Below are 19,939 nucleotides of genomic sequence, written 5' to 3' on the forward strand. Positions count from 1 at the left end.
AAAATAATATCAGTTTGCGCATAAAGAGAACAATAGTTCAAATGATACAATTTGCCAATGGTTTTTCCTTCGTAGGGTTAATGAGTTTTGCAAGGTAACATATTCGACATGCAATAGACTGCCTAGGTTCAGATTTCGAGCATGCAGCTGTCTGAAAGTTGCTGCTGCCACTTTCGGTATGGGATGATGATGATGTCATTATAGCCTAAACAAAAGAATTTCGGAACCTTGGTTTTAGAAGACTTTGAACGTCTGAAGCTGTTTTGACATTCCAGTAAAATGGTGTATCGTGGAAACATTACTTTGGCAACACACTGTTCAAATATTACATGGAATTCTGATTTACAGTGATGGTAATAAGAGATCAGTGTCGACCTTTCAAACTTGAAAAAAAAAAAACACAAATTGGAGGACAAATATATTTAGAAGCAGTTTCGGAGTTTCATCCTCCCTTTCCCAAACTGAAGAGGGGGCATGCAGCTCCGTAACTGTAAGTGCTTCTGACTATATTTGTCCTCCAATTGTTTTTATTTTTATTTACTATGATGGGATGATGCGCTATGAACCTTGATTTGCCAGCACATCACTAGTAGGGCTAAAATGAAATGCTTGGTAAACATCGATCAATTTTCAAGAATATGGCATATAAAAGTCTTGCTTCTCTATAAGGGGTAGTGACTTAGGCACAAGCTAGACAATAACGAAGGAAGCTCGACGATATCTTTAGATTGTTGATAAGATGAGGCTCACATTGAAACGGGATTGACTTGATGTCAAACACGTCGTGAGGCCTATAGGCACCACAGCTAGTCCAAGGTGAGCAAACATATTATATATATATATATATATATATATATATATATATATATATATATATATATATATATGTGTGTGTGTGTGTGTGTGTGTGTGTATTTCGTGGATTTGCAATTTAGGTATATTTCCTCGTGCTCGCCAATTATTTGAGTATCCACAACAGGTACAAGCCATGAAAGTGCTGAGTCTCGTGGTGTCGATCCTCATAGGTCTAGGAGGAAATGAAGCTGGGGCAAACGGAGAGTCATTATCCTATTCGGATATTTCGATTATATCAAGATTTTCAACGTCGACAGGTAATTTGATCCTTACGTTGTTAACCTGGGCTTGGGCCTAATGAAAATAGTCGCCTTTTTTATTTATATCTTTTCGAAAGTTGGGACTAAGTTCTTCAAGGTTTACGAATATTCGTTGAAGATAGCAACAGAGTCTCTTTATTCAGTAGTCTTATTACTGTCGCATCTTTGATGTATAATTTCTTTACCCAGATGTGAATTATGTGGAGGTCAGGATGGAAACCAGTATGGGGACTATCATAGGCTCAGAAGTTCCTTCTGAACCGCCTCACGTGACCAACTCTCATCATTATGCATTCAGGTAACACCAGCATCTCCCTAAAATGCTCTCATGTGGTGGTCATATGTTACTTCAAAATGGAACTGTGAAGTAATTTGTCGTTCAATGTGTCGACAGTTTGCAACGCCAGCTTGAGTAACCATAAATCAATCAATCATTGTTACCTGTGTTCACTATGTAACTCCCTGTGATTTTGTAAGTGTATGAGACGCAGAACAGTAAAATTCAAAGTTGTTTTGTATTTTTCCCCAGGGGAATACCCTATGCCAAACCTCCCGTAGATGAACTGCGATTTCGCGACCCTGTTGACCTGAGAGGCGCTTGGCCCGGAAGACTCCTTAATGCCACTAAATTTGGATCAATTTGCTCCCAGTATGATCCACTGAGTGACGTGGTTTTTGGCTCAGAGGACTGCCTGTATTTGAACGTCTTCACACCAAACTTACGAGGTGAGACAATTATAGTTCTCTCTCAATAACTCCACCTGCTGTGTTTATTAAAACAGCATTGGTTGACTACTTATAAAGATAACAACAGCTCTGTTATAACTATAGGCCTAGAGAGCTTCAAGGATGCTTTATATTGATGTTGCTACTTTACAGATACTGACAGAGGAGAAGCAGTGAGTATAATAGAAGTATAGTATTATTTAGGTGGTACTATTTCACAAATCATCCTTTAATCTCATCAGTGACAGGTACTTTGGGCAAAAACGTTTCGGGCAAACTCCTGCCCGTGCTATTTTTCATTCACGGAGGAGCGTACATTCGTGGATCAGCCAACCCTTATGGACCTGAGAGGCTCATGTCAAGAAACCTGGTTGTCGTGACAATAAATTACCGACTTGGGGCACTAGGTGAGTATCTCGCATTCTTAGACGTTCTTATATAAGTAAAACAAGAACTGCTCATTGTAACTTGAGTCACATTTTGAAACAATGGAGAAATTTCAACTGCTCCTTTCAACTTGCAGTGTGTTTTGAGTCTACCAAGTCCCTGCCAATTTACCGACTTTAAAATATGTACAGAAAATGTGATCGACATATATGTGTTATATCGTTGCTTTTGCTGTTCAGTGGAAGGTCTGCGCTACCCTAATGTGTCCAGTGCATGTACATAGTCAGTTCTGTGGATTTTAAGATAAAAAAAAAATTCCTTTTAAGTTACTGATATTCATTTTTTATTAGTAGCATAATTTTTTCAGATAATTGTGAGAGACCTAACATCTATTAGAACTAGAAAGTCCAATGCATTAATTCTTAATGGTATCATTGGATTCCAACCTTAACCTCAGGCCGTAGCAATATTCAAGGGAATGACGATGGAAGAATTGTATTTTCATATGCTGTGTAAATTGTAGCCATTCGTAATTCATTTCGCAATTTATCTAGACGTACAGTGTCCAGGCAAATTTGATAACCAAAAAGAAAGTAGAAGTTTTCTTCAGGTGGTATGCTGGGCAATTGTTTGATCTAAATGATACAAATGAATTATGCTATTTTCTCGACAATAATAAGGAAAATATAACATTTCTTAAACCTTCTGCCTGTAAGGTAGTTCTAAATTCCACCAACACATGCACAGATACAAAACTATAGTCTCTAATAAACAAGTAAAAAATGCCCCGAACTCTCTTCAGCGCAATTGAGTTTTCTGTACATAGTAGTATCAAGACCACCGAAAATTGATCTATCTTTCGGTGGCCTCGGTATAATGCTGTATGGGCCGCTGGCCATGAAACTTTAACCACAGCCCGGTGGTGGCCTGGACTATATCGTTGCCAGACGCATGATTACAGCTAAATTTAACCTTAAATAAAATAAAAAGTACTGAGGCTAGGGGGCTGCAATTTGGTGTGTTTGATGATTGGAGGGTGGATGATTAACATACCAATTTGCAGCCCTCTAGCCTCAGTAGTTTTTAAGATCTGAGGGCGGACAGAAAAAAGGAAATTTGAAAGAATGCCCAAGGAACTTCATTACTAAATGTTAAAAAAAAAAATCATTCCAGGTTTTCTGAGCACGAGAGACTCCTTGCTTCCCGGAAATTATGGAATTCTGGACCAAGTGTCTGCTCTTCGTTGGGTCAAGCGCCATATATCCGAGTTTGGTGGTGACCCCAATCAAATCACCTTGGGAGGGTTTTCTGCAGGGGCCGGTTCTACCAACCTCCACTTATATTCTCCACTGACGAAAGGTTTTTGCTCCTCCGTTCAGTATTTTTTTTAATGCATGTTAGCGTTACGGTGTTAATAATCAGTTTTCTGGGGTATTACGTTTAAAAATGTAGTATTTAATACTAAATGACAGATGGTTGTGGTACCAGATAACCATGTCAGTAATACTCTCACGGTTCAATAGCAGTGACATACAATCAAAACTAAAGAGAAGGTAATTTTTATTTTATGGATACAGCTAATTTTGTTAATGCCATCACACTTGAATCACTCGTAAGCAAAGGTGCATTTTCCCATAAAAGGGCCAAATCTGTAGCTGAAGGTTGGGAGAGATCCCTCGGTCGAACTCATTATCAGGAGATGCGGGCTGCTAGGGAGCAAGAACTCGCCCTGACGTATGGCCAGATTAATCTAGAAGACTCAATTGTAACCTGTAATTTAATCTGATCATTTATATCGAACTGTTTACACGAGTCTGTAGTTGCTGCTATGACTTGACTCATGAGGAAAGAAGAGAACATATGAAAGAAAGGTATATCATAAAGTAGTATTACAAAGTAATATCACAACATTAGAATATTGAGTTAACTACACGAAACACGTCTCTTCATTTTTTTTTTACATAATATACATCTATTTTAATGCTTAACACCTTAGGTAAGCAAACATGAATCTATGATATCATCATCAACTACTTGATTTTAATTTCACTGCGAGATCGTGGTTCACTGTTCAGTTATATTTCTAGGTCTAGGCCTTTATTAGAATTATGAGTCAGAGTGACAGGAAAGATTGTCCGTGATCTACAACAACAAATATCTTTGTTTTTACAAACAAGATCTAGTGCATCGAGTGATCATGCAAAGCGGTTCTAGTAGTTGTGCGTGGGCGTTTCAAGGGCGACCCGAGGAAGGTGCTCGTCTTTTGGCTGCAGAGCTGTCGTGTCCCACAGCGCCTACCGTCGCCCTTTCCTCCTGTGTCAAAGCGAAAGCTGCTGAGGACATCTTGCGGGCGCAGTTCGCTGTATTGGTGAGTCCCCCACCCCCCTTCTCTCCTCTCTCTCTCTCCCTTCCGCACAAGCCATGTTTTGAAAAATAAATCATAAACACAGACTTATTTAAAGATTACTTGGAAACATTGGTCTTTCTCAGTGTTGATTTTGATCGTATTCATTCATTAAAAGGGTAAAAAAAAATATTTTACATGACATAATGATTAATAATACAAGTGCTTAAAAAATGGTCTGCCCCTTCGGATTTCAGTTCCTTCACTCGTTCACGCGCGTAAGGCTCAGCATTGCCAATTAAGGTTGTTATATATATATATATATATATATATATATATATATATATATATATATATATATATATATATATATATATATATATATATATATATATATGTATGTATATATATATATATATATGTGTGTGGAGAGAGAGAGAGAGAGAGAGAGAGAGAGAGAGAGAGAGATAGGATCTTATGTTCAAAAGGAAAGTTACTAATATCAATTTTCATTGCTGGTTAATGTAATGTAATGCCCTTCAAGATGGACTAAATCACCTGAATTACCAACCAAGTAATCCTCGTTCCCTGTCTGACAGATATATACAGCTACTGATCTATTTTTCCAGAGACTGGAGTTCATCCCATTTTGGTTCGCGCCGATTATAGACGGCGGTTTGAGGCCTCAACCGTTTCTGCCGGCTCCACTGGATGAAATGACCATCCGTTCGGTTCCGGCTCTCATGGGCACAGTTACCGAGGAGGGTCTGATGTTCGCTGCTAGTGAGTCTGATTCGTTGTGCGTGCCACTGTCTGTGTTGTCCTCTGAAACGTTACAAACGTTCGCCTTGTCTGTAGTACAAGAGGCTACTTTGTTTTGCAGTAGTATACTTGTCATAAAGCTGTCTGGGTATAAGTTAGCCTTTCGGAAAGATTCAGTCACATCCAAGATTGTAGCTCGTGAGGAGAAGAGATACTTAAAGTTTGGGAACATTACACCATTTTTTTGTGCAATTGGAACCTCAAAAGTTCAAGCTAAGATGCAATGCATTACTACCCTAAAGCAATTCTTCTTGTGGTGTACTTACATATTTGTCTGTTTATTTATTATTTTGTTAAATTATTTTTTCCTTTCTAATCCTGTATTCCCTATTACCCTCTGTTACTCCGTTCAAATGCACACCACATTTGGAAGGTTGAATTTCAAGTCAATGGCCCCTGTTAGTTTGTTCCATACGAACAGTGGTTCACCTTCTGAATAATAAAAATAACAATAATTACGCGAATTCAGAACGCATACATCTTACTTAGTGTGTAAATAGACCAACAATTTTCAAATGATTATATCTGTCCATAAGGATATGTATCTATCGGCCTATTTCCACGCTGACTAACACTTCACTCATCTCCGTATCTTGAAGACGCTGCGATGCTGCACAGAGATATAACCAGTCCCTCCGCCCTCTATGACGTCATCGCCCCCGAAACTTTTGCCATATGGGACGATCCAGAAACGTTCTCGGTGATGAATTCTGTTGCACAGAACTACTACTATTCCAGTTACGCCAGAGACTCCAAAGATATGCTGGTGGAAGCGTTCGCTAATGTAGGTCCCGTAACTTTTCTTGGATGGTATGTGTAGGCAAACATATTAGGCTTACTGTGTGTACTCACTTTAGGAGTTCGTCATATACTGTAATATATATATATATATATATATATATATATATATATATATATATATATATATATATATATATATATATATATATATATACACACATACATATACACGTGAGAGAGGTACTTCTTCAAGTAGGCCTACAGCATACGTAGGAAATACCTGCAGCCTTTTTGCACTGTTGTATCAGGATGCTTTTAATCTCTCATAAACCCAAAGAACCTCACCATCAGATCATCTAATACAGCACATCATTTCCCTGGTTCCTCAGGCGGCGACCGAACGCTACTTCCACGTCTGCATGGCCGACATGGCGAGTCATCTAACGTCGCTGGGGTCTCCCGTATACATGTACGTATCTGTGATTTTATTTATTTTTTCAATAACTACAGTGCGCTTTTAATTTCTCGTTCCGATACCCCGGGCATCAGAATATATTCATTTCTCTGTTCGTTTGGATCTTGGCTTAGTAGTGACAAGCGTCTCGATTTGTGAAGAAATCGGGAAGTTCGTTGCCTCACATGACTGATGTGCTTTTTAAGGGATCACTGTTGCCTTTAGACTCAGTCGTATTTTTTTTTCTTTTTGTTATGAGAGTTCAGGTATCTGGCTGTAGTGAGGTAAGTTTTGAATTTGGAACACTTCGTGACAGTATATACAGTATGTGTGTATGTATTCATATATAGAAATATAATATTCACTTTTACCTCAACAGGTACATGATGACCCACAGAGACCCAGGGAGCCCAACCTGGGCGGCACCTCACTACCAGAAAATGAAGGAGATCGGTTACACCTCTCGGATGGTGACGGAGGCAGCGTCCCACGGGGACGACCTGCTCTACCTCTTCGCCTTTCCCTTCTCCCGGAAGATGGAGTCCCAGAGAGACCGGAGAGTCTCTGACGTCATAACTTCGCTGGTGGCGAACTTCGTCATGACTGGGTGGGTGGTGTCCGGAATGGCTGTGGATTCATAATTAATTTTTTTTTTCTAATTGTGCGAAAAGTCGTGAATTAGTTTTAGTTTTCTGAAAAGAGCTTTGTCTGTATGTCCGCAATTCTTTCTGTCCGCTCTCAGATCTTAAAAACTACTGGGCCAGAGGGCTGCAAATTGGTATGTTGATCATCCACCCTCTAATCATCAAACATACCAAAATGCAGCCCTCTAGCCTCAGTAGTTTTTATTTTATTTGAGGTTAAATCTAGCCATAATCGTGCGCCTGGCAACGCTATAGGATAGTCCACCACCGGGGCGTGCCTGAAAGCTTCATGGGCCACGGCTCGTACAGCATTATACACTACACAGAAAACTCGATTGCGTCGAAGTTCTTCGGCGCAATTTTTACTTATTTTTCTATTGTTTGGTAAAGGTTTTTTCAGGTATGCACGAAATAGTCTCAGGTAGGAGATACATGAAAGAGGTTGTGGCTCGGGGCCGAAGGGACGCTGCAGAGACCCTGAAGTAATGCCGACAGTGCACCACGTGAGGCGCACTGATGGCGCTACCCCCAAACGGGGCTTTCCAATGAGAGTCAATACTAATTTTGTTTACAGTATTCATGATTGTGCCTGACGATTCTCAATTGGCCGAATTGTGTAAGGAGGGTAAATGATTTTTAATGGTAGTTAGATTAACCCTGGCAGTCTACTTTATAGATAGGTGAGCGACGGTGTACCTCAGTGACCCCCTTGGGGTACTTGGTACGCAAAACGACAGCATCAAAAACGTAGCGAAGTGACCCTTTTCCAGTTATGAAGCGAACTAATACTAGAAAAGTACTTTATATAATGTTAAATACTTAGGTCTTTGTCCCAGTATTATCAAATACAACTCTGGGAGGAAGGAAACTTAACCAGATTCTCATAAAAGGTTTATTCTGTTCTAGGAAACCAGAGACTGATCTGCAGTCCTTGTCTGACATTCCCGACTGGGAGCCAGTGAAACCAGGATTGCCTGTGCCTTACTACGACATAAACCCGAACCCAGTCATGGTCCATGAGTATTATGGCCTGAAGGTAAGCTCTGATGGTTAATATATATGTATAACTGAATCACGGAAATATGGAGCGTGATGAATATATGAATAAAGACAAGATCCACGAAGGAAAGAGACTAGAGATCGAAGGGCCTTGCAGCACTCCATTGTTTCTCTTTCCTTCGTGGATTTTGTCTATATATATATATATATATATATATATATATATATATATATATATATATATATATATATATATATATTTTATAATTACCAGTGCTAAGAATGCAGTCAAGAGTCCCTGCACTCAACTGCACAGGGGTTCACAGAAATATGTCGTAAATAATCCTCGATATTCTGAATGAGTGTTGCGTTGAAGAGACGATTATTTCCATCTGATTTTACAAATAAGTAGCAACCAAATTTCCCTTAAGTAGACCTGCAGTTGAGTTAAGAGTGAAAATTCAAGATTCTTAGGCTTGTGCTTTTGCCTGGCCTGAGTTTGATGTATTGATGTAGTAGCGAAAAGAAGAAGAATAAAGTTTAATGAATAAGATCCGTTTGGTATTGTTTACAAGACCACCGACGCAACACCTTATCTAAGACATTTAATTGGTTTAATCTCTTCTCGTCTGGAGTAAAGTATTTGCTGTTTTCGACTTTGATAACACACTGAGGTTATCGGAAACTTAATTGTTACTATATTTTCATGCAGCTTAATCGCTATAAACCAGGAGTATTTGTGAATGGAAGCTAATTTTGTGCTATGCAATGGAAATAAACCATTGCAGTAGTGTCATTCTTGTTAATTTCCTCAGAGTCATCGATTATAGTAAATATGGTTTATTCCTCTCTTTATTCATTAGTAAATGGCGGAAGGAATGTATTCTATTTAAGGAGCAGTGGAATCTACAGTTATTCTATGGTAAATAAGGAAAAGGAAATAATCACTAATTAAATGATTTCAATTCCAGGGGAGAAACTTCTGGAAACAAGTGATACCTGGCGTTCTTTCGCTGTCAAGTAAATCAGGAGGAGAAAGGCAGAATTCTGAGGAGAACTGTGGCTAATAAAGGTGCTGGAAGATTACAATTGCAGATATTGTTGTATTTACGCTTTGTTTTAACATAATGAGAAGAAAAAAACATTGTGCAACAATTCTATAAGCATAACTACTTTGATAGTGAATAACTAATAGTAAATAACTAACACTGGGCTTCCTGTGTGTTCAGTTCTTGTATAGCTTCACAGTTTCTATACCTGTCTATTCGTACATTTGCAGCAAAGATAATAAACTGATGTATGCGTTCCACGGCTTAAATATATACTGACTGTTTTGTGAATAGGATTCATCTTCTGAATAACAATAATAATTAAGCAAGCAAATGAAGTTGGGTCTTTCAATTTGTTCCCTCAAGTCACGTCAGCATCATCCACAGACTGAAATGGACACAAAAAGAAAAAGAAACGTACCCAGGATTACTCTGAGAAGTTGAAAAAGTGGCCTTGAGTTTAAATTTTGTTTACAGAGCTCTGATTTATATTACGGAGTGCCAGAAACGAGGATAGAGTAAAATGATTAACGGTTGCAAGTACTTCTTCATCCAGGAACACGCAAAACCATCAACGGGATACAGAGAGGTTACAGATGTTATTCACTTGGGTCCTCTTAATTGGCACTGTATTACTTACTTGTTGCAAAGTGCTAGCTTAGTTTTCTCCTCGTGGCAGAGAGCGCAGACAACAAAAAAAAGTAAAAAATGCGCCGAAGTTTCTTAGACGCAACCGAGCTTTCTGTAGAGCCGCTACAGCTTATAATCAAGCCACCGAAAATGGATCTATCTTTCGGTGGTCTCGATATAAGCAGAGCCCTACCTCATGAGGTAGGGCTCTGCTTAACAAATGAAAGATACATGAGCCGTCCCGTAAAAATTGTAATCATTTCAATTTCTGGTAACTCAGGCCCACTGGGCAGGTGTGCTCAGTGTCCTTTCTCTGCAACTGCACCTTGCTTGATTGACTGGATTATTCCTGCTACTTTTTGTGGAAGTAGTAAGCCATCTAAGGCACTAAGTGGGCAGCTCCGAAATCTAAGGTAAATAAAAGTGGAAAGCTTTCAACTTTTCTAACACTGATCTGTAACAGACTATCAAGCACCACACGAGTTCCAGACCAACTTGATCAAGCAATGATTAGCTATTAGGGGCCATTGTTACTCTCTCGAACCAAGTTAAAAGGGCTGTTTACAACATGATTATCTTTATATTTGCATACATGTTAGTAGAGTATCTCAAGAGGATGAACAGAACTGGGCGACAGTTGATAAAAAAATTTATTCATGTCACTTTCGACTGTGATACAATTTTCTGTGACAGACCTGAAACAGAATTTGGAGTTGACGCAGTGTTTTTGAGGAACACTTCTAAAGTGGGCACTTAAGTTGTTTTTTCTTTATTCAATACTTTTTGGGACGAAGTGCATGAATACTATATGTGAAGGTATTTTTTGTCCATTCTTTGCTGTTACTTTTAAACTGACGAGATAAAGGGTCAGGGCGAGAAAAACAAAAGTACACCGATATGATTCCCACTGTTGCACCAAGTTGGACTCTACAGTTTTATGTTCAGCAGATGGTCGTCTGGCGGTAGCGGAGCTGAAATCCTTGGTTTCCACCGTCAAGACCCTCGTCTCCATCTGTTCGGACGTGGAGTGTGAAGGGAGCTGCTGTACCTGTAAAGTGAAGAACTTGATTGACCTCCTCAGTCTGAGACTCTGGTTGTCAGTCTAGTCTGATATTTTACATTTCTTATTCTGAAAAAGACTGTGGCATAACTGATAAAATCCTTTGCCTCTTAAACATATGGTTATGTTTGTGCTTCTCTGAGTGCGTATGAATTAAGCTCATTGGTAAGTTCTCTGTATTCAGGCATCTTGACCAAGTTTGGGCAAGTCTTTACCATTTTAGTTTCTAAAGCATGGTTGAATATTGGAATCGTTGAGAGGTTCGTCATTGGGAAAACGTCTTATATGCAATTTTCTGAACACAATATGCAAATCTGAAAAATTAAGCAATGTTTGTGGGTAGCACATGAACGCCTACCTCATATGAAAGGAGGGTGGCCATAAAGTTTGAAAGTTTGATTTAAAAAAAAACCACAAGTATTATTTAGGAAATGTACATTTATAGAAAATATCTTGTCTTTTAGTTTTAAGAATACTTATGAATAATTGCTATGAAAAAATTCATCCATTATTGGGTATACAGTTCCAAGCTTGGCGGCAAGGTGCCTGAAAATGTGCTCCTGTGACACAGCCTCTGACCTAAGAAACACAGCCTCTCTGACCTAAGAAGTGAATTATCTATCCAGTGGCAAGATGATTCTTTTAGGACGCAGCCTGGGGAAAGAAGGTCACTGGGCCAGCAACTTCAACCAAAAATTTGCAAAAAACTCAGTAGTTCACACAACCTGGGGCCAACCATGTGGCAAAGGGGCAAGATAAAAAAAAAAAAAATTTCAAAGGGGTATGGTGGAGAAAAAAAAAAAAGATTTAAGAAAATCTCACAGCATAGAACAAAGCACCAGCTAAGTTGCTAACTCACTCAACACTTGGTTGGGGAACCCTAGGCCACAGTAACGGTCTGCTTGAACCCCTTCGTCAGTGACACCCTCTGGAATGACCACGTAATCAGAGAGACAGGAATCCCCGGTGCTGGAGGCGGCTGGAGTTCCTGTCAGGAGAAAGTGTCAGACATTTATTCCTTCACACTTGTAGATATAAATATAAATCGCAATTTCAGTAAAAAAAAAAACAAAAATAAAAAGGAAAACAAAAGGTTCTCAGGGTAAAGTCTGGCCCATGGATTGCATGGTAATATTACAATGATGGTACTATATAGCAGGTAGACATACCACCAGCACTACGTTAGGTTAGGTTATGCAGGTCTATTTAGAAATTGCCTACCTTACTTTTCAATATACCCTTAAACTGTTAAAATTTTCGCACCATTTCTAGCTCGAAAATTCCTAGTTATAACAATAGACAAAACACACACATATATGCATATATATATGTACACACACATACACACACACACACACACACACACACATATATATATATATATATATATATATATATATATATATATATATATATATATATATATAATTGTTTCAACAAATAAGGAGTGGTTTTAAAGAACATGACAATAGTTGCTGATGCATTCATGCTTTCACTGTTAAGTCAAGGATGAACAGCTGTACAGAAAACTTCCACAACTATAATAATATCCGCCTTACATACCTGCACATCGAACATATTTTAAAAGGAAGCTTACGTTTAAGAAAGCATAACTAGTAATTTTCTGCAGCTTTTTGGCAACAAAACTCAATCTATACCAAAGGCAGAGTCTGATAGACTTCAACAAAATGTTGGTAGTAAGGCCTGTTTCAGAATATGAAGTACAGTAGAGTTCGACTTTCATAGGCTAGCTAGTTACATTTACGTTACGCTGATCAGTTTGCATAACTACCAGCATTCATCAAGACTAGCAATCCATATTTCTGCTTTTCAGAGAATGTATTAGAGCAAACTGCCATTCTTTATATATTTTGTGGTACATTCACGAAAAGAATTTTATTTAAAAGATTAACGTGAAAAAAAAGATGAGATTAGGCTCCTGTCACAAGAATTAAATCTCATAGAACACATCGCAGGTCACACAAGCTGTTCGATTTAACGAATTTTCTTGCAAACAGAAAGCTGTAGTATCATCTAGTCACGGAGCGTGAATTATTAATAAAAAAAAAAAAAATTATGATCGGTCTAAGTGGTGCAACTTTTTTCCACACGAAAATGCGTCAGCTGAACATAATCTCGATCTAGTACTCTCTTGCACTTGGAATGTTTCTCTATGAGTTTTTTAAGTCAAAATTTTGTCGTTCCCGACATAATTATGAGAATAACCCAACTGATATTATCGACAGTAATCTGTGTATTCAGATTTTTAAAATAGATATATATCTGTTCAAGTTAGAACGTAACCGATTTTCCGTAGGGAAAATAGAAGTCAGACTGTAAGGACAAAGCCCGATACACATTTTCCTCTTAGTGTGACTGCTGCTTCTGCGAGATTAAGGTGGTGTGATCGTAACGTGTCCCGGCAAAGAAGGGAACTTTTGAGTAAGATCTGACTTAGAACTTACACATGGCCAATGTTAACAATGGTGCAAACTCATCAAAGACATGATATAGGAGTTTAAAGTGGATTAGAAGCAGTACAGAGGACCTGGAAACTTTGACGTCGATGTGGTGGTGGTCAGCGGTAGTTAGCCTATGCAGAATGGCGCCCTTTGGGAGACAACATCCCTTCCTTCAACAACCCGTAAACGTTTTTAGATGCAAACATAGCAGTAGATCGGCTATATGACGGTAAAAAGTATCCTACACGAGAGATGCGTTAAAACAGTAATGGAAATGCTGACTTCATAGGCTTAGGCTACATGAACACCTGCAAGCCTCACGACTTAAACGCCATAACATTAGATTATTGCCGCGGAATTTTCAAAAAGGGCAATCATGAGAGATAGTATTGCTGGCTTCTTTCATTCTAAGGTAACTTGAACTGCAGACTTTTTTTATATATTTTTATTACGACATAGAAGGAAGGTGATGACTTTTAGCATGGAAGCTTAGGATATGTTGCTTGTAGGGCTATCATTGTGTAACGTCTACGTTTAGTGCATTTCTCTCAGTTCATTGACTTAACAGAGGATAAATGATAGCAACATTTAACTCAGCTTTTGTGTACCTTCAGATAATGGGGTGAAATCTCAGACATACCTATGAAATCAGGAGATGTAGCAGCAACGTCGTTGGAAACCGTGAATGAATAATTTCCCGGCTGTTGGTCTCTCGTCCATATTATCCCACAGTACCCTGGGGCTTTCTTAACGCAGACTCCATAATTCAGATGAGCAATCTGTCGCGTGTCTGGAATGATATACAGAAGAATGATTATTTATTTGAACAGGTGTTCTTATGTGGCGTAGGCATGGAGTGGTATCAGGGGTTACGATGATGTTTTCTGCGGAATTTAGCGTTTGGTGAAGAGAGTGAAGGGGCAGAGTTGCTTAAAGTTTAGGCAAACGTGAACTTAGACCAGTGTGGTGGTGTGACACCGGCTATTTCTCCCAACACATTGTGTTGTCTTCAATAATAGCATCATAAGGTCTTCGTGTTACCATTCTGGCGGAATTGTTTGTTACAGTCAATGGGATTTTTCTTACTTCATGGGTTTAGACATTTATACATTTAGCAGATTACTACACCTAATACTCATTCCGTAAAGATAGTCTGCCAGATTATTCAAACGTTGGCGTAACGGATCATCATTCAAGTCCTGTAGGTTAAAAGGTTACTTCTTATATGTCATAGGCCCAGCTATAGCACGATTGGTAAAATTGATAAGTTGTTTTTCAGTCCCTTTGCTACATCCTTAAATGCAAACCGTTTTGTAGAATTTGTAGTATATTAAACTGCTTTGTGTGTAAGATCGTGATGCGTGGTGGAAATTTTCCGTAGATTTCAACAAATTTCCAAGTTATTGTATCAAAGTACGACCCAAACCGCAAGGACCCTCATCACAACTAATAATTTACAACCGTCTACTAATATAAGTGAATTGTATGTCCACTGTGTAGGCTTAGTCTATACGGCTGTCCGACAGTCTTATCCTCTTTCTTGTAAAGGATAGCCGTGCCAGTCTTGAGATGCGTTTACACGGGGACAGTTTACTGGCGTCAGTTGACTGGCCTGGACAGTGGACAGTAGAACTGCCGTCCAGGCTACTTTACTGTCCACTGTCCAGTCACGTGACTTATTGACGGGCAGAACTTTATTCGTGTAAACGCCAACTGTCCACTTCCTGGACAGTAATCATCAGAATCCTGCGAAATCAAGATGTCAGAGAGTGGAATTCGGAGGAAATTATTAAATTTATGGACGTATAGGAAGATTTTCAATGTCTGCGGAACATTAGGCTTACAGATTATATGAATACGGACGTGGCTCGTACTGAACTGAGGGATACTCTGATTACAGAATAGATTCACATTCCCAAACTGGAATTTTTAGGAAAGAAAATTAAAACAATTAGAAGTGTTTGCAGACAAGAACCAGCGAAAATTGAGACAACTAAGAAAAGTGGAGCAAAATGAGATGGTTACTGGATGCAATTACTGTCCCATAGTACTGTCCTCTTGAAAACGTACCTTTAGGCAAGATGCAAAACTCATAAGGGACTTCATTTTTCCTCAGTTGGCTGCTCAGCGTTAACGCTGCCTTTAAGATGTAAAGTGGTGCCAGAAAATGTTTGCGCGTGACTGCGCTGTTAATAAAGGTGGATTGAATTTGTTGGTAACAAAGGGAAAACGAGGGTTCCACATTTTACGAATGCGTATTGTGATTCATGTAACAGTTTCTAATTTAAACAATAATATCAATTTTAGAATTATGCTAGGCCTATGTAGAAACAGTTCTATTTTGAATGGGAGGTCTGTTATATTTTTAATTGTGCTTTGACGAACGATGTCAAGATGATAGAAAAATATGTATTTTTAACACCACTGCAAAAAATCTCAGCAACTTACCTAAAACATCCCCTTGACCGTCGAAGTTAAAGCCTTTCACGACTCCAGCGGTTTCTGTGTGGTACTGAAGGCAGTCGTCTGGCGCTGTTGAGATGAGAAACACGCTGAATTATGAAACCAAGAAAGGCCTTGTAGTACATGGAAACTCCTATGGATTTCCATGCCACTAAAGCACTGAGTGTTTCAAACTTCGTTCTAATTTTCGTAAGTACTGTGCATTGCCATATGTGTTTCATTAACTTTTTTTTTTTGCTTAAGAAAATGAGGTTGAAGCTGCGCTGAGCCACTCAACCATCTGCAAAAGTGGTGACGTATCATGACATCGGTATAGTGCATCCTCCACTATACCTTACCAAATGGTTGTTTGACTTATGGTTAAATGTCATTTTACCTATCCTTGGCAATACTAAATTTTTTTGAAGCAAATTTATATATTGTATGATATATAAATTTTTAAAAATAATTAGGTAGGGGGTGGCTCTGCGTCACAGATACGTCATAAAGTACCACTAGTTCGAAACGGTCTGAGGAAAGGCAAGAAGTTGGTTTTTTTCTAAGAGTAAACAGCTTAATTAAGCACATCTGTCAATTCAGTGTACTGCTATAGATTAGGACAATGTTAGAAACAACCAGTGCTTTAGTAGCTTGGAAATCCATACGTCGGTTTAAAAGTTGTTTACGAAAAACACTATTTCATGGCCTCTGGAATGCATAGTAGTTACCTTTTCTCTCACCACCGGGTTGTGAGAAGCCCCGGTGGTGTTTAGAAGTAAGAGGAGAAAAGGAAAAGAAGTGGTCAGATCCATAGCATTTTTTTTCTAGACCTAGGATAGCCACAGTACCTCACCTTTGCTTGTAGAGTTAAACGGAATCTGTGACACTTGAATTTTCCAGGCGGTTGAAGGGTCGGGGACAGAAATATCGACGATAACCTCTATAACTTCGCCAAAGGGAGCAAAGTCAACATACACTGCAAAGAGAAAAAGTGTTATTTATTCTCCTTCAGAACTGCAGTTCCAAAGTGCCTTATCACAAGTAGAAAGCTTGGTTGGAGTTTAACAACAAACTACAATTAGGCTAACTGGAATAACTGGTGTGGACTTTTTGGTTCAGCGCAATGCAGCTGGAGGCTTCTGTATTATATTATAATGCCTGATTATTGGTTTGCTAGAATTGTAAGTTAAATGAGCGTTTTGTCGTCTTGAGTTTCTTATGTACTCAACTACTGTAGTGGAAATTGTTAAAAATTACATATATTTCTAGATACCATAGACTAACGTTACACAGATGCGCAAGTAGGTAGATAGGTAGGCAGGTTGAGAGAGAGAGAGAGAGAGAGAGAGAGAGAGAGAGAGAGAGAGAGATTTTCACATCGCTGGCTTGAGGCTAACATTGTCTAGTCCCTCCCGTTTTCAGTTATGTAATGGAAAATTTTTGTCAGGTTAAGCAAGTATTATGTATTATGTCTGCTCGGGCTATTGCTCATATATATATACAGTATATATATATACTGTATATATATATATATATATATATATATATATATATATATATATATATATATATATATATATATATATATATATATATTTTTTTTTTTTTTTTGAAGGGGTATTTACCACACATCTTATTTTTCTTTCTCTCTTTCTCCCTTCACTCCATTGCGACCTACAGCTTCCACCTAACAACAGGAGAATAGTGAAATTTCCCCATCTAGACCCACAGAAAGAGATGCCTTGAATTTTATATGGAAGGATGGTTCTGTAATCTTACTGTGCTGTCCGTTATTACTGCCACAGATAGTGGGAACAATGTTCCCTGCCTCGGCTTCGACTGTCATGAAGTCAGCTGTACAGTGGCCATCGGCGTCAGGCTGAGAAATGTGGAACTCGACGAAATCGAGACGAAGCTGACAGATGTCCTCACTTGACTTACGGACGAAGAGCGTGCAGGCGCCGGTTACAGTCTTTCCGCTGACGAAGTAAGTGTTGTTCAGCGTTGCTTCCGAGTTGCAACTTTTTTTCACTGAGTGGAGGAAAAATAAATTGAGCCTTTTAATATACTCGTGAGTAGTTTGAATGCAGTGTCAAAATAATAACTTCATTAAGGTCTTTCCACTTACGCGTTTCATGTTTTGACAGCCGCGGTATCTAAGATTGCCAGTAAAGTTTACCTATGCAACAGGTGCCAAGACCCTGAGCGCAAGATCCTGAAGCGCTGCCACCAAGGAGGCTGCACTCCTGAGACAGCATACAGCTACCGACAGTGAACACGGCGTCCTCGGTAATGCATTGGTCGTACAGAGTATTTGACGGAGCTTTAAGGGTTAGAAATCAGAGGCGCTAAGGTGAGTGTAGTGTACTGGAGAATTAGTACAGTATTCCGGCACACTTAGAGCAAATACTATTAAATAGTTTTCTGTAGGAAAATCAGAATTTAAAAGAAGGCTAGATTTTTATAGATACATGGTTTGCTGCTATTCGTTCGAAAGAATATAATCTCAAGTCATTAAGGTAAACCCTTTCACTTGACCCCTACTGCAGCTCAGGAAAATATAACTAACCTCCTTACATTCTGCTCAAAAGTACCCGCAATTTGGAAAGGCTTTATGGTTCTTACCCTCATTTTCTCTTGCTTTGATCCACCCAGATGTACTTGCAGCCAGGGTCGCCTCTCCAGCTTCGCAGGTGGTCAGAACTGCTATTGCAAGGATACTAGTTGCTACGACAAGGGGAAGTCCGCTCATGTTGAACAGAGGAATCAGATCAAGAGACCTGCAGATCTGCCTTGGACCAGGTAAGTAGTAATATTTTGGTTACTATGTTAGAGAGAGAGAGAGAGAGAGAGAGAGAGAGAGAGAGAGAGAGAGAGAGAGAGAGAGAGTATAATGCATGCAACAATAAATATTTTGTTCAGGATTCGATTGCGTTCATTTGGTGGTAAAAGTAAATGGTTGTAAATCCCACGCCATTCAATTTACAGATATTTTGTTTAAATGATTTATCTACTTATTCGGAGTCACACAACCTCTAATTACTCTTGTTTTGTCGGTGCGTCAGACAGTATTTCTCAAACGTTATTGCCGTGCATATTCTTAGTTGACCTTTGGTCAGTTTGTTGACAATTCAGCGTAATGGGAAATGGTCTCTGTAGAGGAGCAGTAAGTCTCATTTCAGGGGGGTAAAAAAAAAAAAAAAGGGTGTTGTCTTCCGACCTATACATTTCGGGTCTGCTAAAAGGATGTTTTTCGTTTTTCCATTTTATTAGATTTTTTTAAAAGTTGACTCACTTGAAGGACGTTTTATGGTTACTTGAGTCTCTGTTTGTGGGGCTGGAATTTTCGGGTCTGCTCAAAGGGTGTTTTTTGTTTTGCCATTTTATTAGATTTTTTTTAAAAAGATGACTCACTTGAAGGACGTTTTATGGTTACTTGAGTCTCTGTTTGTGGGGCTGGAATTTTCGGGTCTGCTCAAAGGGTGTTTTTTGTTTTGCCATTTTATTAGATTTTTTTAAAAGTTGACTCACTTGAAGGACGTTTTATGGTTACTTGAGTCTCTGTTTGTGGGGCTGGAATTTTCGGGACGATTCATTCAATACTTACAGCGGATAACTATGCACTTCTTGGTGTCAAATTCTCCTAAGCATTATGGACCGTTCGTGTTCATGGAACACCTCACGCGGTGCACTGCAGGCATCACTTAAGGCTCTTCGCAGCGTCCCTTCGGCCCCTAGCTGCAACCCCTTTCATTTCTTTGACGGTACCTCCGTTCATATTCCCTTTCTTCCATGTTATTCTCCACTCTATCCCAACACTTGTTTTAACGTTATTTTCAGCGCTGAATAACCTTGGCCTAAATTTTATATTCAAATTTATCCCGGTTCCATGGGAAACCCAGCTTGGTTTACCTTCGAAAAGAAGGAATGTCATTGAAGTGTATGAGATTGTCCGATGTACATAACTTCTTATCTCCACTTGTAAGTGGACTTGATAGGGTTGAAGTTCTCGCGTCTGATAAAAATGGGATTGAATTAAGGGACCTTCATACTAGTGATAGCAT

The 19,939-nt window shown here is 39.0% G+C and overlaps 2 protein-coding genes across 6 annotated transcripts in view; one reads left to right on the plus strand and one right to left on the minus strand.

Moving 5' to 3' along the window:
• LOC136831514 (esterase E4-like) overlaps positions 1-9,619 on the plus strand; it is a 40,648-nt gene extending 31,029 nt beyond the window's left edge. For 2 of the 3 annotated variants that reach the window (XM_067092059.1, XM_067092061.1), the window contains exons 2-13: positions 980-1,112; positions 1,305-1,413; positions 1,645-1,841; positions 2,084-2,248; positions 3,402-3,587; positions 4,406-4,596; positions 5,202-5,355; positions 5,994-6,178; positions 6,525-6,604; positions 6,969-7,196; positions 8,140-8,269; positions 9,204-9,619. In XM_067092059.1, the coding sequence (XP_066948160.1) occupies positions 989-1,112; positions 1,305-1,413; positions 1,645-1,841; positions 2,084-2,248; positions 3,402-3,587; positions 4,406-4,596; positions 5,202-5,355; positions 5,994-6,178; positions 6,525-6,604; positions 6,969-7,196; positions 8,140-8,269; positions 9,204-9,299 (1,845 nt within the window). In that variant the 5' untranslated portion in view covers positions 980-988 and the 3' untranslated portion in view covers positions 9,300-9,619. Of the gene's footprint in view, positions 1-579; positions 817-979; positions 1,113-1,304; positions 1,414-1,644; positions 1,842-2,083; positions 2,249-3,401; positions 3,588-4,405; positions 4,597-5,201; positions 5,356-5,993; positions 6,179-6,524; positions 6,605-6,968; positions 7,197-8,139; positions 8,270-9,203 lie in introns of those variants that run through there. The other variant, XM_067092060.1, reaches the window with a different exon arrangement.
• Positions 9,620-10,803: 1,184 nt separating this feature from the next.
• LOC136831731 (uncharacterized) overlaps positions 10,804-19,939 on the minus strand; it is a 10,213-nt gene continuing 1,077 nt past the window's right edge. For 2 of the 3 annotated variants that reach the window (XM_067092350.1, XM_067092349.1), the window contains exons 2-9: positions 18,501-18,663; positions 18,055-18,198; positions 17,655-17,906; positions 16,729-16,851; positions 15,882-15,965; positions 14,074-14,223; positions 11,831-11,959; positions 10,804-10,959 (exon numbers count right to left, since the gene is read on the minus strand). In XM_067092350.1, coding sequence (XP_066948451.1) covers positions 10,853-10,959; positions 11,831-11,959; positions 14,074-14,223; positions 15,882-15,965; positions 16,729-16,851; positions 17,655-17,906; positions 18,055-18,198; positions 18,501-18,627 — 1,116 coding nt within the window. In that variant the 5' untranslated portion in view covers positions 18,628-18,663 and the 3' untranslated portion in view covers positions 10,804-10,852. Of the gene's footprint in view, positions 10,960-11,830; positions 11,960-14,073; positions 14,224-15,881; positions 15,966-16,728; positions 16,852-17,654; positions 17,907-18,054; positions 18,199-18,500; positions 18,668-19,939 lie in introns of all 3 variants that reach the window. The other variant, XM_067092348.1, reaches the window with a different exon arrangement.

The sequence above is a fragment of the Macrobrachium rosenbergii genome, chromosome 48 (assembly GCF_040412425.1).
Source record: "Macrobrachium rosenbergii isolate ZJJX-2024 chromosome 48, ASM4041242v1, whole genome shotgun sequence".
Lineage (NCBI taxonomy): Eukaryota > Metazoa > Arthropoda > Malacostraca > Decapoda > Palaemonidae > Macrobrachium > Macrobrachium rosenbergii.